This window comes from Oryctolagus cuniculus, chromosome X (genome assembly GCF_964237555.1).
Source record: "Oryctolagus cuniculus chromosome X, mOryCun1.1, whole genome shotgun sequence".
Classification (NCBI taxonomy): Eukaryota; Metazoa; Chordata; class Mammalia; order Lagomorpha; family Leporidae; genus Oryctolagus; species Oryctolagus cuniculus.
The window spans coordinates 32,122,822-32,149,169 of record NC_091453.1 but is presented as its reverse complement, the minus strand read 5'-3'; the positions used below and the strand labels follow the sequence as shown (position 1 = coordinate 32,149,169).

General features: G+C 47.8%; 1 protein-coding gene across 1 annotated transcript; it reads right to left on the bottom strand.

The window, feature by feature from the left end:
* Positions 1-71: 71 nt before the first annotated feature.
* Positions 72-26,348, bottom strand: CHST7 (carbohydrate sulfotransferase 7). Its single transcript, XM_002719879.5, has 2 exons — positions 24,676-26,348; positions 72-497 (listed from the first exon to the last, which is right to left on the bottom strand). Exon 1 carries the CDS (start codon positions 26,164-26,166, stop codon positions 24,706-24,708), a length of 1,461 nt encoding a protein of 486 aa, XP_002719925.1. The 5' UTR covers positions 26,167-26,348; the 3' UTR covers positions 72-497; positions 24,676-24,705.

Below are 26,348 nucleotides of genomic sequence, written 5' to 3'. Positions count from 1 at the left end.
CTCTGGATAGGTGAGGGAAGCTATTTGAAGGAGACTTGGTTGTGTCAGGTTTAAAACAATACCACCCATACTTTTATTTAATATTAATAAATTTAATCCAGATAGATAGGACTGCACTTGGCCCTTTATTCGCATTGATGTTTTTGTACAGACACCTGCTGATGTGAAATGGAACCAAATCACATCTCTTCTTTGTTGCTAAGATGCCTTGTTGAAATGGCTCCAGCAGACGCAGGTTCAGCCTGGGAACTCAAGTTCCTCCTATTTTATGGCCATAAATATCCACATTGCACTGTCACTTCCTCACGGGAAACTTTGCCTGGACCAATGTGTCCGTCATTATTTAACAGCTCGTGATATTCCTGCTCAGCAGAATTGCACAGCAGTTGGTACCAAGTCAAGTCGCAGGCTCTGACAGTGTGATAGATTGCCTCCACGGCGTTTGCTTCTCCAGTGCTGGGGCAGCATGCTGAGTGCCCTGGTTCATGGTGACTGACCTGGAAGGGAACGAACAAAGGATGTTTGAACATTGGGACACAGAAATCCACAGTCTCTTGAACCCTGGCAATGTAAGGCTTCTTAAATATGATAATCTTCCTTATCCAAGCTATAGTATTCAGTGCTGGACATTCTCACTGAATCATGTGACATATCTGGTTTGTGAAAACCGCCCAAGAGAAATTGTGACCTGAGAGGTATTTGGTGAAGACAAAGACAGGAAAATTTTCCTGAAAGGGGCACCTCCATCAGGATGGCTCTGTCAGTATGCCGCTGCCCTTGCGGGCTGCCTGTTGAGAGCAGTTTTCTGGAAACTGCTGGGTAGTGAGGAGAGGAGCTCGAATTGAAGCTGTACCTTTAGGCAACAACCAGGTAACCATCCATTCTTGTGTTTGTTCATCCTGCGGAATCATACCACCAACAACCAGTTTTCTGTGAAACAGCCTGCATAGGCAATGAGCCCAGTTTTCCACCTCTGTGGCACGTGAACTTTTTTCCTTCTCTCATTCAAGCATACTGCTTATGTCACTATAGGAGTATGTGAGCTGATTGTGACATGTCTGTGCTAGTTCTGTCATCAGTTTCTGGCTTTCTTGTGATCCTTCCATTGATCCTGTCACCAAATTTGACATGTTCCAGTGTAGCAAAGCTGTCTGTTATCTTAACAGAACTGATGTAGAGTTTGGGAAAGAAGCATTCTCAAGATGATTAAAAATGTGCTATGGGGGCTGGCACTGTGGCATGGCGGGTGAAACTGCCACCTGCAGTGCCAGCATCACATACGGATGCTGGTTCCAGTCCTGGCTGCTCTACTTCCGATCCAGCTCTCTGCTGTGGCCTGGGAAAGCAGTAGAGGATGGCCTAAGTCCTTGGGTCCCTGCACCCGTGTAGGAGACCCAGAGGAGGCTCCTGGCTCCCGGCTTCGGATCAGCTCAGCTCCGGCCATTGCGGCCAATTGGCGAGTGAACCAGTGGATGGAAGACTCTCTCTCTCTCTGCTTCTTCTTCTCTCTCTGTGTAACTCTTTTTTTAATATTTTATTTATTTGAGAGGTAGAGTTACAGTGAAAGGGAGAGAGAGAGAGAAGGGTCTTCCGTCCGTTGGTTCACTCCCCAGATGGCCGCAACAGCTGGAGCTATGCCAATCCGAAGCCAGGAGCCAGGAGCTTCTTCCTGGTCTCCCATGCGGATGCAGGGGCCCAAGGACTTGGGCCATCTTCTGCTTTCCCAGGCCACAGCAGAGAGCTGGATTGGAAGAGGAGCAGCCGGGACTAGAACCGATGCCCATATGGGATGCTGTGGCCGCAGGTGGAGAATTGACCTACTATGCCACGGTGCCGGCCCCTGTGTAACTCTTTCAAATAAAATAAATAATTAGAAAAAAATGTGCCATGAGAATTCACAATAAGCAATAAGCTGATTTCACAACTGCCTTAAAAGCTATTCTATTAATCTCTAATATTCTGCGAATATGGCTTAGATCTACCACGTCGAGTTTCAGAATAATTTAGTTTATATATATATATTTTTTTTGACAGGCAGAGTGGACAGTGAGAGAGAGAGACAGAGAGAAAGGTCTTCCTTTGCCGTTGGTTCACCCTCCAATGGCCGCCGCGGCCAGCGCGCTGCGGCCGGCGCACCGCGCTGATCCGATGGCAGGAGCCAGGAGCCAGGTGCTTTTCCTGGTCTCCCATGGGGTGCAGGGCCCAAGCACCTGGGCCATCCTCCACTGCACTCCCTGGCCACAGCAGAGGGCTGGCCTGGAAGAGGGGCAACCGGGACAGAATCCGGCGCCCCGACCGGGACTAGAACCCGGTGTGCCAGCGCCGCTAGGCGGAGGATTAGCCTAGTGAGCCGCGGCGCCGGCCTTAGTTTATATATTTTTAAAAAAGATTTATTTTATTTATTTGAAAGACAGAGTTACAGAGAGAGGCAGAGACAGAGAGGTCCTCCATCCGCTGGTTCATTCCCTAGATGCACCAATCTGAAGCCAGGAGCCAGGAGCTTCTTCCGGGTCTCCCACGTGGGTGCAGGGGCCCAAGGAGTTGGGCCATCTTCTACTGCTATCCAAGGCCATAGCAGAGAGCTGGATCGGAAATGGAGCAGCCGGTACTAGAACTGGCGCCCATATGGGATGCCAGCGCTTCAGGCCAGGGCTTTAACTCGCCACAGCGCTGGCCCCCTGTAATTTAGTTTAATAAAAACCAGTTTGCAGATGGACTGATTTCTGGTTCCACACAAGATAGACTAGATGTATTTCATACTGTTTCCACAAAGTTTATTTACCAACACCCTGCCGCCCCAAACAAGATATGTAAGACAAAGAAGAGTCTAGAGTGTGGAGAGCAGACAGTCTGGTTAGGAACCTTGAGAACTGAGGATCAACCTGACTGTGAGTTCCCTGGGTTTTCTTTCTGGCTCCTCTATATCCTGGGATGGATGATGAAGAAACCAGCAGGTTAAAAAAAAAAAAAAACACAAATGGACACAAATGGCCACAGATGGAAACAAAATGACCCAAGAAAAGCCTAATATCTCTAGCCAAAGTGTCAGCCTAGAGAGAAAGCAGGCATCACAGAAAATAATACCCTCTCCTGTCAGCAGCCAGAATTTCTGAACTGCCACCCTGACCCAGCAGTAACCAAGTTCAGCACCACTTCTTCCACCATCAGTGTGGTTCCAGTGGTGGGCTGCTAAAATAGAAGATTTAAATAAGATCCAGAGATTCATAACATGATACTTCAAATGTCCAGGATCCAATGAAAAAAGCACCAATGAAAAAAGCAAAGCAAGAAGCAGGGAAATTTTCAACATGAATGAGAAAAGACAATTGGCAGATAGTAACGCTAAAATTACACAGATATTGAATTGAAATTAACCAAAACATGCTTTAATTAGCAAGGATGAGCACACTTGAAACAAATGAAACAAATACAAATGTAAAAACTTTACAACTGTATAATCAGTAAGGAAAATACAGGATAGGCTCAACAGTGGCCAGAGTAAAGAATTAGAGAATCTGAAACTGGAACGATAGAAATTAACCAATGCAAACAACAGAAAGTAGAATAGAAAAAGATGAACCGAGCTTCATCCATTCACACTATCAGAGTTCCAGAAAGTAAATGGGGCTGGAAAAGTATGTGAAGAAATAGGCTGAAAATTTCCCTAATTTGGCAAAAGACATACATGTACAGATTCAAGAAACTATAAGAATCCAAAGCAAGAAAAACCGAAAGAAATATATACTAAGCATAATCAAATTTAAGAAAAGTAAAGTCAAAGAAAAATTCACAAAAGCAACTACAAAGATGACACATTATCTATGGGAACAATTATGTAATATAAATAGATTTCCTATCTGAAAGCATTGAGGTCAGAAGGATGTGGGAAAACATTTTTCAAGAGTGAAAATAACTGTCAACCTGATCTTTTAAACACACAGTTGCTTTTCTTTTCAAGTTTTTTTATTTGAAAGGCAAAGTGAGAGCGAGAGAGATTTTCCATCCACTGGTTCATTCTCCAAATGTCTATAATGGCCAGCGCTGGGCCGGGCAGAAGCCAGGAGCCTCTTTTGGGTCTCCCACATAGGTACAGGGTCCCAAGCACTTAGGCCATCTACTGCTGCTTTCCCAGGTACATTCGCAGGCAGCTCTATAGAAGTGAAGCAGCCAGGGGCCGGCAGTAGGTTAATCCTCTGCCTGCAGTGCTGGCATCCCATATGGCCGCCGGTTCTAGTCCCGGCTGTTCCACTTCCAATCCAGCTCTCTGCTATGCTCTGGGAAAACAGTAGAAGATGGCCCAAGTCCTTGGGCCCCTGCACCCATGACGGAGACTGGGAAAAAGCACTTGGCTTCTCAGTCCTGGCTTCGGATAGGCACAGCTCCAGGCGTTGCGGCCATCTGGGGAGTGAACCAACGGAAAAAAGGCCTCTCTCTCTCTCTCTCTTGCTCTCCCTCTCACTCTCTGTAACTCTAGCTCTCAAATTAATTAATTAATTAATTAATTAAAAAAAAAGAAGTGAAGCAGCCGGGTCTCGGACCAGCGCCTATATAGGATGCTTGCCTTGCAGGTGGCAGATTAACCTGTTATGCTACAACACAGGCCCCCAACCCAGCCTTCTACATCCCACAATAATATCCTTGAGGAATGAAGGTGAAGTGAAGATATTCTCAGACCAAGGAAAATTAACAAAATTTGTTGCCAGTAGAACTGCTTAAAAGAACTAATGAGGGGGAAGTGGACTGGCACTGTGGAGTAATGGGTAACGTCACCACCTGCAGTGCCGGCATCCCATATGGGTGCTGGTTCAAATACGGGCTGCTCCACTTCCGATCCAGCTCTCTGCTGTGGCCTGGGAAAGCAGCAGAGGAAGGCCCAAGTTCTTGGGCTCCTGCACCCACGTGGGAGACTCGAAAGAAGCTCTTGGCTCCTGGCTTGGGATCGGCACAGCTCCAGCCATTGTGGCCATCTGGGGAGTGAACTAGCTGATGGAAGACCTCTGTCTCTCTCTGTCTCTCTCTCTCTCTCTCTCAGCTTCTGCCTCTCTGTAATTCTGCCTTTCAAATAAATGAATAAATCTTAAAAAAAAAGAACTAATGAGAGTTCTTCCAACAGAAGATAAATTATAAAAGGAGACTTGAAATATCATAAATGAAGAAAGAACAATAGAAAGGATACAAGTATAAATAAATTTAAGACTATTGTCTTTAGTTTATAAAATTGTTTGATGGCAAAGCAAAAATCATAACATTGTATGATGTAGTTCTCAAAATAAGAGGAGAAAATATTTAGGAGAAGTAGAGGGGCCAGATAAAAGAAGCTTAATGGATATTACACTTCACACTATCAGTAGTAAATGTTGACACCAATAAAATAAATCTAAAAATGTTTTTGAAAATCAAATCTAAATCAGTAGAGACATAGTGTGTTCATGGACTGGAAGATTCAAAATAACAAAGATGTCAGTTTCCCCTAATCTATAGGTTTAAAAAATTCCTATCAAATTATATCAATGATTTTTGTAGATAGACAAACTTACTCTAAAATTTATATGGAAAGGCAAAGAACCAGAGTGGCTAAAACCTTTTTTTGGAAAAGAATAAAATAGGAGGAATCACTCTACTCAATGTTAAGATACCGTATAACTATATAACTACATAAATCAGAACAGTGTGGTATTGTACAATTCACAAAAGGAAAAACTGGTCAATTGGATTCCATCAACATTAAAACTTTAGCTTTTCAAAACACCTTGGTAAGATGATAAAGACTGGGAGAAACTGATTTGTGTCTAGAATATAAAACTCTCAAAGTTCAAATGTAAAAACTCAATTAGAAAATATGCAAAACATTTGAACCAACATTTCACCAAAGAGGATATATACATACATATATGTATGTATGTATGTATGTATGGCAAATAAGCACATGAAAAGGTGTTTAGCATCACTATCTATCACATTAAAACCCCGGTGAGATATCACTGCATACCTATTGGAACATATAAAATACAGTACTAAATGCAAGTGACAATGCTAAATGCCAATACTAAATGCTGGTGAGGATGGACAGAATTTGATCTCTCACACGTTGCCGGTGGGAATGTACAAAGCTGTAGCTACTCTGGAAGACAGTTTGGTAGTTTCTTATAAAATTGATTTAAAAAATCAGTTTCAGATACACCACATGATCCAGCAAATGAAAAAATGTGCCCATATAAAAACCTGTACATGAGTATTCATAGCGGCTTTATTTGTAATAATCCAAGACTGAGAACAATCCGATTGTCCTTTTAAAGGTAAATGGTTAAATTCACACCATGGACTACTACTCATTAATGAAAATGAACTGTTGTTACACAAGACAACCTGGATGAATCTGCAGAGAATTACACTGAGTTGAAGTATCCGATCTCAAAGGGTTACATATTGTATGAGTTCACTTAAATAATATTCCTGAAATAACATGATTATTATGGAGACAGAAAACAGATTAGTGTTTGCCAGTGGAAGAGGTGAGTTGAGGAGGGGTATGTGTGACTATAATGGGGTAGCACAGGAGTTTCCTTGTGCTGATGGAATAGTTCTGTGTCTTGACTGTAGTGATACTTACACAAATCTATGAAAAAAAATTGCACAAATCTATACACATATGTACACACACAAATTGAGTGTAACTAAAACCTGTTGAAAATGGAAATCATCAGATTGTACCAATGTCAATGTCCTAATGTTGAGATTAATGTGCATGTAAGATATTCATCTAGGGGAAACTAGATAAAGGGGATATTGGACCTTTCTGTACTGTCTCTGCAACATCCTGTGATGTTTATAATGATTTCAAAATTAAACAGTTAAAAAAATAACTTCCTCTGTCACTATTTCTTTGGCCCATGTATTCAAGTCTTCCTTTGGATTGTTTTAAAAACCCAGAAAGCTTGGCAGTAACTCCAGGTGGTTTTGTCAATGACTAAATGCTAAATGTTGCCAGGTGGGATGCCACTGCCCGACTAACATTTATGGAATGTACTACCAGACCAACCTCTGTACCCATAAACCCTCTTTGCATCCTTTTGTTAAAAGTTGTCTTACAGGGCTGGTGCTGTGGTGTATTGGGTAAAGCCACCCCCTGTGATCCATGGATCCCATATGGGTACCAGTTTGAGTCCTGGCTGCTTCACTTCTGATCCAGCTCTCTGCTAATGCACCTGGGAAAGCAGTGAAGGAAGTACCCCATCACACATGTGGGAAACCCAGAAGAAGCTCCTGACTTCTGGCTTCGGTTTGGCCCAGCTCTGGCTATTATGGCCATTTGGGGGAGTGAACCAGCAGATGGAAGCTTGCTCTCTCTCTCTCTCCCCACCCCCAACTCTGCCTTTCAAATAAATCTTTAAAAAAAAATGTCTTTTTTTAATCTACCTGAAAAGCGGACTTTCAATCAAATTCAAGTTTTTAACCAAATTAATGGCAGTACAAGGGGTGGGGAGAGGAGAAAATAGACTTCTGAAAGAACTATTACTGCTCTGGAGTGTTTGAAGAACTTAACTGAAATTTTCCTAATCCCAGCTGGGCAGCCTACAGGGCACCAGACAGCAACCTCTCCAGGCCCTTTCACTCTCCATACTAGGATGGGTTCCCGTCCTTTCATGTCGGCCTCTAGTTCCGAATGTCTCTAAACCAGGTCAGGGATGCTTATTTCAGGGGGGTCTTCAAGATGTTTATGGAAAATGCATATTATGAAAAAAGTATGCATGGATGAGGGGCTGGTGTTGTACCACAGAAGGTTAAGCTGAAGCTTGTAATATTGGCATCCCAATGTCGGCTGCTCCACTTCCCATCCAGCTCCCTGCTTATGCACCTGGGAAAGCAGCAGAAGACAGCCCAAGTGCTTGGGCCCCTGCACCCAAGTGGGAGACCTGGATGGGAATTCAGCCTTCTGGCTTTGGCCTAGCCCAGCCCTGGCCATTGTGGCCATTTGGCCAACAGATGGAGGATCTCTCTCTCTCTCTCTCTCTCTCTCTCTCTCTCTCTCTCTTTGTGTGTGTGTGTGTGTGTTCTGTCACTCGGACTTTCCAATAAATACATTTCTTTTAAAAACTATTTTTTTTAAAAAAAACTATGCATGGATTTCAGAGTCTTTTGTACCAAAATAAACTTAACATCTAACTCCACTTTCCATGAGCCTTTTGAAGTACCCTCATATTTGTAATTTTTTAATATTTATTTATTTGAAAGAGTTACGGATGGAAAGAGGGAGAGAGAGAGACAGAGGTGTTACATCTGCTGGCTCATTTCCCAAATAGCCACAAAGGCCAGAGCTGCACCAGTCTGAAGCCAGGAACCAGAAGCTTGTTCCAGGTCTTCCTCGTGGGTGCAGGGGCCCAAGCACTTGGGCCATCTTCTGCTGCTTTCCCAGGCCATAGCAAAGAGCTGGATCAGAAGTGGAGCAGCCGGGACTCGAACTGGTGCCCATATGGGATGCTGGCACTGCAGGCTGCTATTATTTCCCCCAATAGAATAGAATAAAATAATTACATGTAGTGGGTTTTACCCACTATGCCACAGCGGTGGCCCCCATATTTAAGACCCAAACATTCAGTTTCTCAGCTAGCTACAGTGACCAGGTCTGTGGCTTTGTCCTTTTCCCCAGCTGCTAGGTGTTTGGAAGTGAGGATTTACATTTCAAAACTGCTAAACTTCCAGGGAGAATGAAAACATTTGCCACCCCCTGCACTACTTGAGACAAGGTACACCTTTTCGTTTATGTCCACATCAGAACTATTCAAAGCCCACTCTGTACGATAATAGAAAATAAATAAGAAGAAATTGTTTTTGTACAATTAATTGCAAGAATCACAGAGGCTTCTGTATCTCATTGTTTTGAGAACCATGGATAAAAGGTTGTTTTTTTTTTTTTTTTTTTTTTTAGAATAGGTGGCAAATAATTCACAAATCGGCTTTCACTTAAAAAATGGATTGTTCATTTATAAGGATTCAAAGTGTTACTCCAGTGAGCTGGGTGTATTTTATCTCCTTTGCTACATTCCCTCTGTGTGTTTAAATTACCAGCCGGGCCCTAAATACAGCTGGCTGATGTACTAATAGCCTCGCTGCCTGCCATCCAGGGGAAGCTTCATTGCGGGTCTCCGGAGCCAGGGCTGCATGCAGTTGGCTGGGCTGAGGTTCTCCCCCTGGTGACTGCGGAATAACTCAGGAAGACACACTCGTAGCATTTTAATCACACTTTTTCAACCTTTGAAGTGGGCGCGGGGGAGGGGTAAGAAGCCGCTTCCTGCTGGCTTTCAAGTTCCAGAACAGAAGATTTAAGCAAATGAAGCCTCTCAGTGGCCTTCCTGGGACCCCCGTTGCAAGTCTGCTAAGGCGCCCGGGCCTGCCGTGGGGATCTGGGAAGCTGCACAGGCACCTCACTTCCACTCCTTGCATTGCATTTGCCTTTCTTCCCCGGAGCTTTTCGCGGTCTTGCCTCCGGAAGGTACATGCCTGGGACTCCAGTGCATCGTATCCTGTCCGTGCCCACACACTTGCACCAGGTGAAGAGCCCCGAGGTGACCACCAAAAGCCACTCCACAGATGCTCAAAGTTGAGGCTGGCACTTAGCACTTGGGGCCCAGGGGGCTGCGACTTCCGGGTATTTAGCAGGTCCCCTTATCATCGGCTGGATTACTTTCCAGCCTATTGTACTAGCCTTCCTTCTGGAAAATGTCACAACAAATGGCTTTGGCACGTGAGGTCTTCTCCCAGCATCCTAAAATGGAGCCCTACCCCTATCCCCACCACTGTGGATGAAGTTAACATCTAAGCTTATCTGTTAACCCAGGTTAAGCTTTCTTAACCTTCCTGTTTTCACTTCAAATCAGTGAAATACAGTACCAAGGAAAACGGAAATGACTGACAATGTTTATGACTATAGAGCCATTAAGTGTTTTTTTCTTTTAAAGGGATCCACTCAGGAGTAATGGCAAAATAATATTTGAAATACCAAAAATGTAGAAGTGTGAGCATTCACTCACTGTGACTCCGACATAAAATGTAACAGAGTTTGCTAATACAGCTGCGTCCCCTAAGTAGCCTGGAAATGTACTTTAAACAGCAGAAATGTTATGATTTCTAGACTTTTAGTGTGAAAGAGTGACAGTGGCAGAGGTTGCCAGTTACACTTGTACTAGTCCATAACAGTCTCAATGGTACTGACCCTGAAACAAGTCTTGCTCAAGGCAAAAATGGGTTGAGTCACAATACAATAAAACAAAACAAAACCAGAAACACACACACACACACACACACACACACACACACACCACTCTTGCCTGGGGAGTGTAGGGAGAAAGGAGGGGAGAAGCCCCTGGCCTGGACTGGGCAGCCCCAGTGAAGAGCTAGGCTGACCTAGGTTCCCGCTGTCCCCGCCCACCGTGGGAGGAATGCAGAGAACCCCCTCAGTCCCTGAGTCATTCAAGCACCAGAGTCAGCCAGTGCAAAAATGAAACCACTAATATTTCCCCCAATAGAATAGAATAAAATAATTACATGTCTCCAATTTCATAATACCCACCCCAGCTATAATTTTTCTCCAATTTTTGCGCTCGTTCGAGAACAAATGAACATGCACCAATGCAGTATTAAGAAAACTGGGAGCTTGCCTACTTGTTTTTTTTTCTTTCATTGAGCTGCTCTGAGATAAAAATGTCAGTTGACAGATGCAATTGGTTTTATGCGTAAACTGGCTTGCAACTCCAGCCAAGGATCCAAGTCAGTATTTTATGATATGTTTTGGAAGGGTCACCTGCAGATGTTGGAGATGCACTGAGCTGGGCTATGAGGGAGCTTAGTCCTGCAATTCACGTAGTCATTTGGTCCCCATAGGGGCTATTGTTCAAATGAGTGGCTGGAGGTAGGGGGAGGGGGACACTGGGGTTGCCTACAACAGCTTCAATCAGCATTAGGGTTTCCAGGTTAGGATGGCTAGTCAGTGCAGAGTGTGTGGAGCAGCCCAAGGCCAGTCTGCCCCTCCATCTCTCCCTCGCTGCACAGTGAGACAGTAGGTCTGTTCCACCCTTTCCTGTTTGTTCCACCCTTTCCTAGCTTTTCCGGTGCACAGTTCAGGATGGGGATAGTAAAATGGCCCGCTGCCCAGAGCAGGTTTGTGTTGACACAAGACACTGGATGGCCAAAGTCAGCCTCCCCTCCCCAGCCCCACCCAGTCTGCAGGATTGCTGCAGATTGCCCACCTAGGATCTGGACATGGTTGTTGTTTTTTTTTTTTTTTCTCACGAGCTCAAAACTATGCCTTTCCCCTTTGACTGTGGAGAAATAAAAATAAAATAAATTTAAACAGCATTTGATAAAGCTAGGGATTGTGGTTATTCTTTACAAGGGTGTGTGTGTGTGTGTGTGTGTGTGTGTGTTCGCAGCCAATCATGTCTGTTTTATAAAATGGTCCTTTTTTTAAGAAAACTTTTATTTACCAAATATAAATTTCAAAAGTACAACTTTTGTATTATAGCGGTTTTTCCCCCCCATAACCATCCTCCCACCTGCAAACGAACCCATCTCCTGTCCACTTTGAAATTCCTAGCAGCTGGCGGAGGATACGAGAAGCAAGACAAGAAAAGTGTAACATCTTTGTTGTTTACAGAACCTGAAAAACATTGTTTGCTCATTGTGTCTGTGTTGGTGATATCCTTCATTGCTGGAAGAGACAGCATCCATTTTATTGCTTCTAAAATCTGTATACTTCACATAGGCCAGCTCTTGGCTGGTCGCACAGAAGTCCTATTTTTAAAAATGTTGATTTTAGTATTTTTGGCTTATGGTCCCTCAAATGTAAGAGAGTGAAAAGTCCTTTTTTTTTGGATAAAGTTGATCTCAGTCTTGGGAAAAGTGATCTCAAAGCCTTGGGACATTTCTTTCCCTAGTTTTCACCTTACCTGTCCGTATGCAGTGACTTCTTCAGTTAGCCTCTCCGTTCCCTCTTAGGGCGGCTCCTATCTCGCCTCACTTCAGCGTCTTTGGATGTTTCTGTGACGTTCTATTTCTGGGCAGAATGATATGCTTTGAGGCCTGCAGTTAGGCTGTTTCCTCTGCATCCTGCCAGAGGACACTGTGACTCAATGATACTAATAATTACACGGTAGTCTGCTCTTGAAGCACTTTTTCTGGGCGTTGGGATTTCCAGGCCAGAATACCCCATGTCTTCCAGGGTACCTTTTATCACTCTAGTCTTAAGGTAAGCCTTCATGGAAAGGGCTTCAATTCATTTTTTAAAGATTTATTTATTTATTTATTTGAAAGGCAGAGTTACAGAGAGGCAGAGACAGAGAGACAGAGAGAGAAAGGTCTTGCATCTACTGGTTCACTCCCCAGATGGCCACAATGACTGGAGCTACACTGATCCAAAGCCAGGAGTCAGGGGATTCTTCCGTTCTCCCATGTGGGTGCAGGGGCCCAAGGACTTGGCCACCTTCTACTGCTTTCCCAGGCCATAGTAGAGAGCTGGATTGGAAGTGGAGCAGCCGGGTCTTGAACCAGCGCCCATATGGGATGCCAGCACTGCAGGCAGTAGCTCTACCTGCTATGCCACAGCTCTGGCTTCAGGCCTTCAATTCTATAAGCAGTAACACATCTATGTCAGAGGTTAATGGCAGAATGCAATTCCATGGCCAAGTCCATTTCAGGAGGAGGGGACCTGCTGGCTCAGAACACGGTCATCAGGGAAGGCAAAAAGATTCACCAGCAGCTGAACGCTCTGGTTTATTCTCAGCATCTGGTAGGACAGACTTCGGTATGAACAAGGCCAGCTGTAGATGTCAGCATAGCCACTGCTTCAGGGCCTGGGGGCTAAGGGAGTGGGGAGCAAAGCTGAAGGAGTCTGGTTCTCCTGAACACATCACTGAGCTCTGCAACGCTTCTGCAATTGACACTGCTTCCTATTCAGCTCCCAAACACTTCTCTACTTCCCCGTGTTCTTGAACTTGGGCCAGCGCGGTTTCTTAGTCCCTACTGCACTTGAGCAGCAATGGTTCTTTCAGGAGAGCAAGTTCCTTCAGTGCCACTGTGAAGCAAGAGGACGCAGAGCCAGGCAATCTCACAAAGAGAGAGGTTCATTTAGGAGTCACCTTGTCCAACGTGTCATACGCAAAAAACCAAGGCCAGTTTGGCTTTTGTAGTTTCATTCTTTCCTGGGCTGCTCACGGTGAAAGCGTACTGAAGAATTTCCAATCAGCACTTTGTAAATGTTTTTAAAAGCATCACTCCTAACTATGTATGTGACACTTGTATTCATGGGAAGGAAATCTCTGCCAAGGTAAAAACAGAAACACACCACACACACAAAGAAAACCCTTAGAAGGAACCCTGCTGAATCCTGCCTCAAAAACTGCAGATGGGCACTCGTGCCCATCCCCCTTAAGAACACAAAGAGCGTTCTCAGGAGCACAGAGCAAATGTATGAAGGATTAAACCTCATTTAAAAATCACTGATGGGGCCGGGGCTGTGGCGTAGCAGGTAAAGCCGCAGCCTGCAGTGCCGGCATCCCATATGGGCAGCGATTCAAGTCCCGGCTGCCCCACTTCCAATCCAGCTCTTTGCTGTGGCCTGGGAAAGCAGCAGAAGAGGACCCAAGTCCTTGGGTCCCTGCACCTGCATGGGAGACTCGGAAGAAGCTCCTGGCTCCTGGCTTCGGATCGGCGCAGCTCTGGCCATTGCAGCCAACTGGGGAGTAAACCAGTGAATGGAAGACCTTTCTCTCTCTGCCTCTCCTTTCTCTCTTTCTCTGTGCAACTCTGATTTTCAAATAAATAAATAAATCTCTTTTTTTAAAAAAAATCACTGATGTTCAAGTTCACAAGTACAATCCATTGCAACAGAACAAAATGACGGTTATCTGGGCAACAACCTGATATGCTAGTGTGCTTTTATAAGGGAATAATTGTTTTTTCCGTCAAACTGTACCATCCGTGCGAAGGTAAGAAGTTGATTTCATCATTTTGGCATTCTTGTTAATATAACCCGAGGTATAAAGCAATCACTCATCGTCTCATGTGAACTGACTATAGGGACAGATAGAGCCAAGGTGCTGGGATTTTCCAACCATCAGACTAGCCAAGATGAAGAAATTCAATGAAATCCATGTTGTTGAAAGTCTGGGAAACAGATGCTCTCAGAAACCGCTGGTGGGAGAAAAGCTGGTGTGAATTTGAAGACTTTTATGTTTCAACATGTAAAAAGCATATCAAAAAGGCTTTTGATAATGAGGTCACTCTAATACAGGGATTTTTCCAACAGATATGATCGTGTGGATGCAAAGAAAGTATAAGGATGCTACTAAAATTGTAATGAGGCCGGCACCGCAGCTCACTAGGCTAATCTCCTCCGCCTTGCAGCGCTGGCACACCGGGTTCTAGTCCCGGTCGGGGCCCCGGATTCTGTCCCGGTTGCCCCTCTTCCAGGCCAGCTCTCTGCTGTGGCCAGAGAGGGCAGTGGAGGATGGCCCAAGTGCTTGGGCCCTGCACCCCATGGGAGACCAGGATAAGTACCTGGCTCCTGACATTGGATCAGCGCCGTGCGCCGGCCGAAGCGTGCCAGCCGCGGCGGCCATTGGAGGGTGAACCAACGGCAAAGGAGGACCTTTCTCTCTGTCTCTCTTTCTCACTGTCCACTCTGCCTGTCAAAAAATAAAAATAAAATTGTAATTAAATATAGCAAAAAAGAAACAGAATAAATTAAACGTGCTACAGTATGGAACTTGGAACTTCAAAAACTTCATGGAAAATGGAATTAAAAGTAAACTTCATTTTGGTACAAAATGTTTTGGAATCCATGCACACAAAAGACCTTCAGAAATTTCACAGAAAATGTGTATCATAAAAAGCCATGCATGAACTTCAATTTTTTTTGCACCAAAATAATCTTTTAATTTCATTTTCCCTTGGATATTTTGAATTGCCCTCGCATGTTCCAACAATGAAATACAATATAGCCATTCAAAAGATGACATGAAAAGATTTTCAAAAAAAGAAAAAAATTAACAAAAAAAGAAAGAAAAAAATTTTTTGGGGGGAGAACAAGTGCAGAATGGTAAATAACAGTTCAATCCCATTTGTGCTTTAACAAACTATACATTTGTTTGAATGTGTATAAAGCATTTTTAGAAATAAGCCATATGAAATCTACATATTGGCTGCTTCTAGGAAGTAAGGATGGCAGGAACATTAAATCTTTCCATATTGTTGAATTCTCTTGTGTTTTCTTGACAAATTTTAAGAGCACTCATTTAAAAACAGAGCATTTGATTTTAATCTTTTGGCTGTGTTATCCTTAACAATTACCTAACCTCCTTGGACTTGTTTTACCATCCATAAAATAGGATTACTGCCTACCTCAATGCTGAGTGCTAACTGCATTTAGCGAGGAACATGGTGCACACAAAACGGGCACTCAATAAACGTCACCTACCTTTAGCACCAAGAAAACTTAAAAATCTCCTTAATTCAGCCTCCTCTTTTTAGCTAAAAAGTTATTAATTTATTTGAAGGGCAGAGAGAGACATACAGACAGCAGAGAACTCCTATGCTGGTTTATTCCCCAAATGCCCACCATAAGCCAGGGCTGGGCCAGGCCAAAGCCAGGAGCCCGGGACCCAATTTGATTTTCCAATGTGGGTGGCAGAGACCCAAGAACTTGGGCCATCTCCTGCTGCCTCCAAAGGTGTGCATAGTAGGAAGTTAGAATCAGAAGCAGAGCCAGAATTGAAATCCAGGCACTCGGATATGGGATGTGAGTATCCCAAGCAGGGTCCTAACTGCTGTGCCAGACTCCTGCCTCTCCTCTTCTTACTGATAAGAGCAATCAAGCCAAAAAGTGTAGAGTCTTGCCAAAGTCTCCTCAAGTATTAACAAGAAGAGGTGGGTCCCGAAGCCTTTGGGGGTGGGTGTTGGGGCACAGCAAGTCAAGCTGCTGCTTGTGACCCCAGCATTCCATAGTCTGAGTCATCCCAGCTGGTTTGAGTCCTGGCTGCTCTGTTTGATCCACTCCCTGCCAGTTTACCTGGGAAGCAGAGGAATCAGGTACTTGGATCCCTGCCACCCTTGTGGGAGACCCAGGTGGAGTTCTTGGCTCCTGGCTTTGGTATGGCCCAGCCCGGGCTATTGCAGGCATCTGGGGAGTGAACCAATAGATCTCTCTCTTGTTTAAATAAAAATAGATAAATCATTTTTTAAAAGACTTATTTCATATGAGCCAAGGAACATCTGTTACTACTTTATGCCCACACCTCACTTTTCAGGGCCAGCTTCCTCCCCCAGACTTGATGAGCCCTGACTCTTCAAAAACACCAAATCCGTCCTTAACCGAGGAGTCCTGCCAAGAGAAGACAGGCCCACAGGGGGCTTGGAGAATGTCTGCATCAAAGGCAGTACAAACTGCGCAAGAGGCACTAACGATTTGCACATGATGTGTCTTTTTTTTTTTTGACAGGCAAAGTTAGGCAGTGAGAGAGAGAGAGAGAGAGAGAGAGAAAGGTCTTCCTTCCGTTGGTTCACCCCCCAAGTGGCTGCTACGGCTGGCGTGTTGTGGCTGGTGCACTGCGCCGATCCGCGAAGCCAGGAGCCAGGTGCTTCTCCTGGTCTCCCATGTGGGTGCAGGGCCCAAGCACTTGGGCCATCCTCCACTGCACTCCCGGGCCACAGCAGAGAGCTGGCCTGGAAGAGGGGCAACCGGGACGGAACCCGGTGCCCCAACCGGGACTAGAACCTCGGGGTGCTGGTGCCATAGGCAGAGGATTAGCTTCACTGAGCCGCAGCGCCAGCCATGATGTGTCTTTAAAAACTGTTCACACTTTACTGCAGTTCTGCTACTCATACACACCTATATGTACACACACACACACATACACACACACACCCTGGCCTAACTTCCAGCCCTCTGGTTGGAAGATGGCGCTCAGATCGATTTGCTACTGGGAGTCTGCATACATTTTTTTGAATGAGAAGTTCTACAAAGGAGCAGTGTTTTTAAAATACCTGTTCTTTAGCCGTGTGTATTTAAGTCAAGGGTAGTCCAAGGGTAGTCGTACATAAGCCTATATAAAACATTCAGGGTTCCATCTCTTGATTAAAATGGAATGACATTCAAAATTGTTGGTTAGGGATTTGGAAGTGGCCAAAATTTGGAATCAACCAAGGTGTCACTATCAGATGAATGGATACAGTAAATGCGGTAGATATACACAATGCAATATTTATTATTCAGCTGTAAGAAAAGAATGAAATTCTACCATTTGCAAAAAAAATGGACACAACTGGAGGACATCATGTTGAGTGAAATAAACCAGGTACAGAAAGATACCACATGTTCTCCCTTATATGTGGGAGGTAGAACTAAAAAAAGAAAAGAAAAAAAATAAGAAAACAAAAACAAAAAAAGAAATGTCTGTGTGCATCAGTATTGCTGCAAATATAGCTTGGTAAAACTTTGTTTTCTACCTTTGTCAAACCAATGGTTAGGAATGTTATACTCTACAGTTTTAATGATTTGTGATTACTTTAAAATTTACTGTATGTGGGTGAAATGGTCATTTTTCCATTCAATTATTATTTATAGCTGTGGTCTGTATTCCGACTAAACTAGGGTCTTTTTTCTTTTTATGTGTTACACTTATTTGGTGATGCACTAAGTCTTTTTACGGTAATGTAACTTTAAAATATATTATCTCAAAAACTAAAAAAGAGGGCCAGTGCCACGGCTTACTAGGCTAATCCTCCGCCTTGAGGCACTGACACACAGGATTCTAGTCCCGGTTGGGGCGCCGGATTCTGTCCCGGTTGCCCCTCTTCCAGGCCAGCTCTCTGCTGTGGCCAGGGAGTGCAGTGGAGGATGGCCCAAGTGCTTGGGCCCTGCACCCCATGGGAGACCAGGAGAAGCACCTGGCTCCTGGCTTCAGATCAGTGCAATGCACCGGCCGCAGCGTGCTGGCCGCGGCGGCCATTGGAGGGTGAACCAATGGCAAAAGGAAGACCTTTCTCTCTCTCTCTCTCACTGTCCACTCTGCCTGTCAAAAAAAAAAACACTAAAAAAGAAAAGAAAGAAAGGGAGAGGACGAGGGTAGGAGAGAGAGAGAGAGAGGGAGGGAGGACCATTATATTCTTACAATTGTATCTATGTACCATATTGAATCTGTTAAAAACTAATTGAAAATTTTTTTATTTATTATTTATTTTTATTATTTATTTTATTTTTTTGACAGGCAGAGTGGACAGTGAGAGAGAGAGAGAGAGAGAGAGAAAGGTCTTCCTTTTGCCGTTGGTTCACCCTCCAATGGCCGCTGCAGCCGGCGCACCACACTGATCCGATGGCAGGAGCCAGTTACTTACCCTGGTCTCCCATGGGGTGCAGGGCCCAAGCACTTGGGCCATCCTCCACTGCACTCCCTGGCCACAGCAGAGAGCTGGCCTGGAAGAGGGGCAACCAGGACAGAATCCGGGGCCCCGACCGGGACTAGAACCCGGTGTGCCGGTGCCTCAAGGCAGAGGATTAGCCTAGTGAGCCGCGGTGCCGGCGAAAATTTTTTAAAGTTAAAAAAGTAAACCGGAACCGTGGCTCACTAGGCTAATCCTCTGCCTTGTGGCGCCGGCACACCGGGTTCTAGTCCCGGTCGGGGCGCCGGATTCTGTCCCGGTTGCCCCTCTTCCAGGCCAGCTCTCTGCTGTGGCCAGGGAGGGCAGTGGAGGATGGCCCAAGTGCTTGGGCCCTGCACCCCATGGGATAAGTACCTGGCTCCTGCCATTGGATCAGCGCCATGCGCCGGCCGCAGCGCACCGGCCACAGCGGCCATTGGAGGGTGAACCAACGGCAAAGGAGGACCTTTCTCTCTGTCTCTCTCTCTCACTGTCCACTCTGCCTGTCAAAAAAAAAAAGTAAACTGTTTTCAACATGATTTAAAATAAATAAATAAATAAATAAATAAAATCAAGGGAGAGTTGAAAACCAAAACAAAACAAAAAAGAAAGCCTCCTGATTGTTAGGGCTTACAAGGGTAAGCCTCATTTCTTTCAAAGGGTGCATATACTTTGTCAGGGAAAAACATCAAGGTGTCTTAAGTGCGTACAGAAAAGAAATCCTGGGGGCAGGCATTTGGCAAAGCAGTGAAGATGCCACTTAGGATGCCTATATCCTATTTGGACTGCTTGGCTGCCTGATTTCCAGACCCGGCTGTGCTCCCAATGCCTGCTTCCTGCTAATGCGTACCCTGGTGCACAGCAGCTGATGGCTCTACAGTTGGGTGGGTCCCTGACACCCTCATGCGAGACCCTGATTAAGCTCTTGGTCCCTGGATTTGGTCAGGCCCAGCCCTGGCTGTTGTGGGCATTTGGGGAGTGAACCAGCAGATAGTAGGAGACCTCTCTCTCTCTCTCTCTCTCTCTCTTTCTCTCTCCCTTTTAAGAACAAAAGGGGAAAATGAACTCTCTGGTCCTATCAAAGGCAGAGGTCAAAGGGAGACATGCTATAAAGGATAGGACAATACATCAGTCTGCTTAGGACAGTAGTGGATAATGTACAAGGGTACTCACAAAAGTTGAAGAAAACTGGGATTCAAAGAAAAGTTACTTCCGGTGCAAAGATGTTGATATGCACACATAGTACTTTTCATAATATGCATTTTCCATGAACTTTCTGAAGCCCTCTCATACAATCATGCATTCTTAGCCAAGAAGCTCTCAACCACGAGGCACTTGAAGGTATGTGAGAGGGTGATAGAGCTACCCACGTATAATGTCAGCATCTTCCCCTTTCCGTAACAGCATCCTACGTCTGCTGCCACTTCACAGCTCCCAGCTTTTTCACAGAAATCACTGCAGTGGACAGTTGACTGCTCATCAACACCTGATCAGGTGCTGCTAGCAGTTTGGGGATCTTTTATTTGTTCAGTGTTTGGGTTTTATTAGTCACAAAGCCAAGTGTGTTTTCTATCCTAGACTAGTCTCTAAGGCTGGCCGGGGTGCCTGGGGTGCTGCCAAGAGAATCTAAGGGGAGCTAGGTAAAGTGTGTTGACATGGGGAGATTATGATCTCTGGAGTCTAATGCCAAAGCCAAATGTTATTCCACCCTCACTAGCCCAGGTGTGACTCTGGGCAACTTACTCCTCCGAGCCTCAGATTTCTCATCTGTAAAATGGGTTTAAATAATCACAGATGTGCAACGCCTAACTCCATGCATGGCACAAAGTCCTTTAATAAGGATCCACTCTCTGTGCTTCCTTTCCCTTGCATAGAGTGTAACTAACTTCGGGGTCACCTGTGGGGAGCAATCCGGACTAGACTAAGTTACTCGAATTAAGACTTATTCTATGCATCTGCTCTCCCACAATATGGCGCTGGGAGAGAAGTAAACAGCTTCCGCACAGCTGCCTCCAGTTCAACCAATAAACTGTAGGACTTGCTCCTGATTGGAGAGCAGCGTACTCGGCGTGTGGGCAGCCGAGTTGGGATTGGCGGAGGAGGACTATAAAGGAGGAGAGAGACGGCATGCACCGGGAACATCTATGGGGAACATCTAAGGGAACCCGTGCAGCCCCCGAGAGAGCCGGCCGGCGGTGTGCCACTCCCCTGCGGAAGTGGGGAATGTGGCCAGGGGGAACTGCCCTTCCACGGAGGTGGAAGGGATAGTAGCCAACCCGGGAAGAACCAGCAGCAAACCCGGGGAGGGCCGAGCAGACGAAAAGAACAGCGCAGGGTCCTGTGTTGCTCCTCCACGAAGAGGGGGAGCGACATAGTGGTGCCGTGACTCGGATAGGAAACCTAACTCGGATAGGAAACTTAGGTCGGATAGCAAACTTAACAGGGAAGAAACGGGAAGAACTGGGAAAATACCGGAGAGAGAGACTAGCAAACAGCCTAGGGAAAAGCCGGACGAAAAGGGTGCCGGAGGAAGCTGTTGAAAGCCTAGGCATAGACTCGGATACGGACTACGGGGGGAAGCTGGGAGAAATCTTTAAGGTCGAAAGCGAAAGTGAAAGCTAGAACAAACAGACTCGGATGCGGACTGTGGGGAGAGGCCAGGAGAAATGAGGGAGGAATATCGTTGGAGGAAAGTTTGGGGAAACATACCGGGTAGAGAAAAATGTTAGGGAAATTGAAGCCGCGGGGGGCAGGCCAAGGCGGACACGAAAGCCACTTTGGGATTCTCAAGTTAGCCCGGGAATAGGGGGCGAAAAGTTGAAACTAGAAGCTGAAACGTGAGCCTGGTTGGGATCCGTCTGATTAGCCCGGGGAGCAAAGGACGGGAAGCCAAACCGTGGGGCGGAGACGTACGCTGGGTTGAATTCGCCAGGCTAGCCCGGGGAACTTAGATTGAATGCTAGTGGCGGACACGTAAGCTACGCTGTGTTACTCGCGGAAGCCGCCGCGTGCAGAGAGAGCACGGGGCGTGAATAGATAGGGAACGGGGCTGGCGTAGGCCGTGGTTCAGACGCGAAAGGGTTAAGCGTGGAGACCGCGGAGCGCGCGAAGCCGAGCCGCGCAAAGCCGGGAAGCTGCGCAGATGAGAGAGGCACGCGGGCTGAAGCGGCGCAGAGCCGGGAACCCGCCGGCGGGGCGAGGTGCCGGAAAGCCGCAGGGATAAGAGAAACAGAAGTTTAGAAGTAAAGTGAGAAAAATAGGAATGCTGGAGGATAGAAGTAAAATGGGAGAAATAGGAATGCCCGGAGATAGAGAAATAGAGAAATAAAAAGGCCTCCCTACAACATGGCAATGAGAAAGCTTGGATTCGGCCTGTCTGATTAAGTGAGGCGATGAGCACGATGAGCACCTGCGGCGGCTAGCAGCTTATGCGCCGCAGGTCACCGAAGACAGGCACGAATTAACATCAGTAAAGCTTCCCCACAATGCAACAATTAGGAGGCTTGGATTCGGTCTGCCTGATTTAAGGCGGTAAGCGCCAGCAAGCAGCTCGACCAGAGTATGAGCTGCAGGTCACCGAAGACAGGCACGAACCAACACTAATAAGTCTCCCCCACAATAAGGCAATGAGAAGGCTTGGATTCGGTTTGCCTGATAGGTCTTGTAAGTCCCCTGCAGGCAGAGCAGAGCATGCGCTGCAGGGCACCGAACACAGGCACGCATCAGCACCTAAAAACCTCCTCACAACATGGCGAAGAGAGGACCCGGATTCGGTTTTCCTGATTGATAGGACTTGTAAGAGCCTGTGGCAACTCTAGCAAGTAGAGCAGAGTGTGTGCCGCGGGACACCGAAGACAGGCGCGTATCAACGCCAAAAAATAAAAAGAAAGGGGGATCTGTGGGGAGCAATCCGGACTAGACTAAGTTACTCGAATTAAGACTTATTCTATGCATCTGCTCTCCCACAATATGGCGCTGGGAGAGAAGTAAACAGCTTCCGCACAGCTGCCTCCAGTTCAACCAATAAACTGTAGGACTTGCTCCTGATTGGAGAGCAGCGTACTCGGCGTGTGGGCAGCCGAGTTGGGATTGGCGGAGGAGGACTATAAAGGAGGAGAGAGACGGCATGCACCGGGAACATCTATGGGGAACATCTAAGGGAACCCGTGCAGCCCCCGAGAGAGCCGGCCGGCGGTGTGCCACTCCCCTGCGGAAGTGGGGAATGTGGCCAGGGGGAACTGCCCTTCCACGGAGGTGGAAGGGATAGTAGCCAACCCGGGAAGAACCAGCAGCAAACCCGGGGAGGGCCGAGCAGACGAAAAGAACAGCGCAGGGTCCTGTGTCGTTCCTCCACGAAGACGGGGAGCGACAGTCACCCATCAGCAGTTAGCAATGGTACCTTCCTTGGAACCAGGAACAGGAGCATTTTAGTAAATCCACTGATTGGCAGTGAGTGCCCAATGTGAGAAGTGCTCCGTCACCCAAGTCTGAAAGAGCCTAAAGCAGCTCTACCGTGTTTTGCCACAGCACACTCTTAACTTCCTCCAGGACAAAGCTGATGCCTGGTACCCTCCTACCCATGCCCTTTCGCACATGCCAGTCAGCACTCAGTAAATGTTAGTAAGAATGGGGATAAAAACAAACGTTTCTGGGAGATTGCCCTGTCGTAAAACCATAAAACGGGACAGCATTTGCCCAGGAGAGGAAGCTTCCAGAGGTCTGTCCAGGAGGGTTAGGGACCACTCTGTTACATCTATAAATACAGACTTAGCAGATGAAAGGATGTTTTTGTTAAGATGTGACAAGTCACTCTGGGCCTTACCTTCCTTTACCCTGGAAATCAGGAAAGAACACAGACTTCCTAGCAATTACAGAAACTGACTAGGACAACCAGTTGATTGGATTGCGGGGAGAAAAATCACTTAGCCAGCTTCCGCAATCACTCTGAAACCCGGCTCAATCAGCAACACAATCCATCTCCCTTAACATCTTCAACCTTTGTCCTCCTGAGCTTCATCCCAAGGGAATGCTGAATTACACCATAAAATAATGAATGGAAACTTAAGTCACTTCCGCCCGCCCCGTACTGCTTTTCCTCCTCCTCTGGACTGCACAGTGCCGAAGGTGGCACCCTTCCAACTCACAGTGAGTTTGGGGAAATGCACTTCCATGCCACTAGGTAGAGGCGATGGCCAGCATGGTGCCAAAGCAACTCCTTCCTCAGCCCAATGTTACAGGCAATGCACTGACCCTGACGCTGAACACTTTTTGAAGTCATTTAAGCCCCGCTTTAGCATCCTCAGATAAACAGTCTATAGAGAAAGAACCAAAATGGGGGGGAGGGTGCCTTTTCACATAGCTCCTTGTTAGCAGGGAAACTGCTAACGCCAATCTAAGGTCCCCTCTCTCAATGGCATGGGGCCCTGAAGTTTTGTTGCAGTAGAGGAAGCTGACCAGGCAGCTTTTGTGACCTGGTGTGAATGGGATATGGTCAAATATCCTGCAAAAAGCCAGCCGCGGGAAGGGGGGGAGGGAAGAGGGGGAAGTGGGGGAGGGAGAGGAGGCGGAGAGAAGGAGGTGGAGAGAGGCACATGAGTTGAGAAAAGCAAAGTCTATTTTACTCCACTACACCAGGGCCTGAGACACACAAATGTACAAAAATGGTTGCAAGAGCCTTCTAACTGTGCCTAGCATGCTTGGTAACTTAGGAGAGAAAGCCCTGGAGCCTGCACATAAAGGAGACAGAGAAGAAATACAAAACTGAAAGATCAGAGGGAGGTTGGGTTAGAGTTCATATATTGCCACCAAATCTTGCTTTTGGCTCTCTGTGCCAGCAAACACCACTGAAAGAAGTTTTCCTACAGGGCAAATTGGCATCAAGAGAACTTGGTAATCATCAACCTCAAATGCTTCCCAAAATCTGTACTCTTCGTGTCAACTCCCAGTTCTGAGTTCCATCATGACTATTTCAAGGCTTCTCTGCTGTTCTCAGACCTCCGATACCTCCCCTTGAGGATCAAGGGGCATGGGTTCCATCTCTGCCATACTTCAATATTCTCTCTCATCTCAGGGCCCTCCTTGAGAAGGCAGGTGGCTAAGCCAGGGATCCCGATAACTCTCCAAAATTCAAGATCAAGACTTTCCCACCTGCTGGGACCCTATCTGACCATATGGAATCCAGAATGGCAGCCTCCCTTCTCTTCCTTCCTCCACAGTGTGTTCCAGTCTCCCCCAAGACCCTCTCCCGCGTGCCCAGGGCCACCTTACCCGGATTCGACCCGGGGCGGAAGTGGGAGGCTACGTGGCACCGTCGGCCTCGGTGTCCAGCGGCACTTCGCCATCCCTGGGAGGCTCCGCGTCGCCTTCCTCTCCACTGCGAGGGTAGGCCAGCAGACGCATGGCTGGAGCGCAAGCCGCCTCCACCTGGCGCACCTGCTCCCGGCTCAGGCGCTCGCGCCAGGCATGCACGGCCTCTCGGGCGTCGCGCGCCGACAGGTGGAACGGCCGGTCCGCGCCGTAGGCCGCGCCGCGCGTCATGTTGAGCGCGAAGGTGTCGAGCGCGGCCAGCGCGCGCAGCCCGGCGAAGTGCAGCAGGCGGCGCAGCTGGGCGCGCGGTTGCCGCACCAAGTCCTCGTAGCGCAGCCTCAAGTAGCGGCGCCGCAGCCAGGCGGGCGCGCCGCGCGCGAACAGCAGGTCGCGCAGCCACGCCTCGCAGATCACCTCGAGCGCGCCGGTCAAGAAGAAATCGGCACGCGGCGCGGCGGGCAGCGCGCGGGATTGGCCTCCGGGGCGAGCGCCCACGCCGTGCGCCAGTAGCACACGGTGGAAGCGGTCTCCCCTTTGGCGGGTGCGCAGCACCTGGATACTCTCGCGCAGCAATCCCTGCTTAGACTTGAGGCGCGAGTTGTGCACGGCCCGTGGGTCGCGGAAAAGCTGCACCACCTTCAGGTTGAGGCCCGGGTCACGCAGCAGGGGCACCAGGACCCCCAAGTCCAGCAGGCGCACGTCCTTGATGACCACCACCGGGTACTTGCGGCACTCGGCCTCCAGGGCGCGTAGAGCCACGGGTGGGCAGCTGCGCTCGCAGGCTGTGTCCTCAACAAGACCCACGTCGGCGCGGGCCCGAGGTGCCCCGGGGCACAGCGGCGGTGAGCAGATGACTTTGTTGGTCCGCCAGCGGAAGAGTGCGGCCGTGGTGAGGTTGGCCGAGTCCGGGGCGCGCGCGGCGGGGTCCCCCGGCGGCGCGTACAGTTGCAGCACCGAGAAGTCGCAGCGGAAGAGCGAACGCAGCATGTCTCGGAGCGCGCCCTGCAGGCTCTCGGCGTCGCCCGGATAGAGCGCCTGCCATAGATGCCACATGGGCTCGTACAAGTAGAAAACGTCCGGGTGCTGGTTGAAGAGCTCGCCCAGGAAGGACGAGCCGGTACGCCAGGTGGCATGCACGTAGATGTGCTGCTTCTCCCGGGACACCGCCTCCCCGACGGCGCCGCTGAGATTGCCGGGAACCTGGGGGGACTGGCCCGCGCCCCCTTCGGCAGCCGGGCGCGACTCTGCGCCCTGTTCGCGTTCACCGGCGGCCGCCGCCTCCAAGCTCCACACTCCCAGGCTGCGCTGCAGGCCCGGGCAGTGCCCGGCGCCCTTGTCCCCGTCGCGGCCACCGTCCAACACGGAGGGGACGAGCAGCAGTACCAGCGTGTACAGCACCAACAGCAGAGCGAACTTGCAGTACTCTCGGCGCCGCCGCCGCCGGCCCTTCATCTTTCACCGACCCTCCAGAGCGGATCGGGTGCCCGTCCACTCCCCTTCCTCAGAAACCCCGTCCCGAGTCCTCTGCTCCTGCCTCTCCGGACCCTACGCGCCGGGAGGAGCAGAGCGGCCAGGAAGGTGTACACACCAGGGGAAACTTGGGAGGCAGTGGTGCCGGCGGCAGCGCCCTTGCC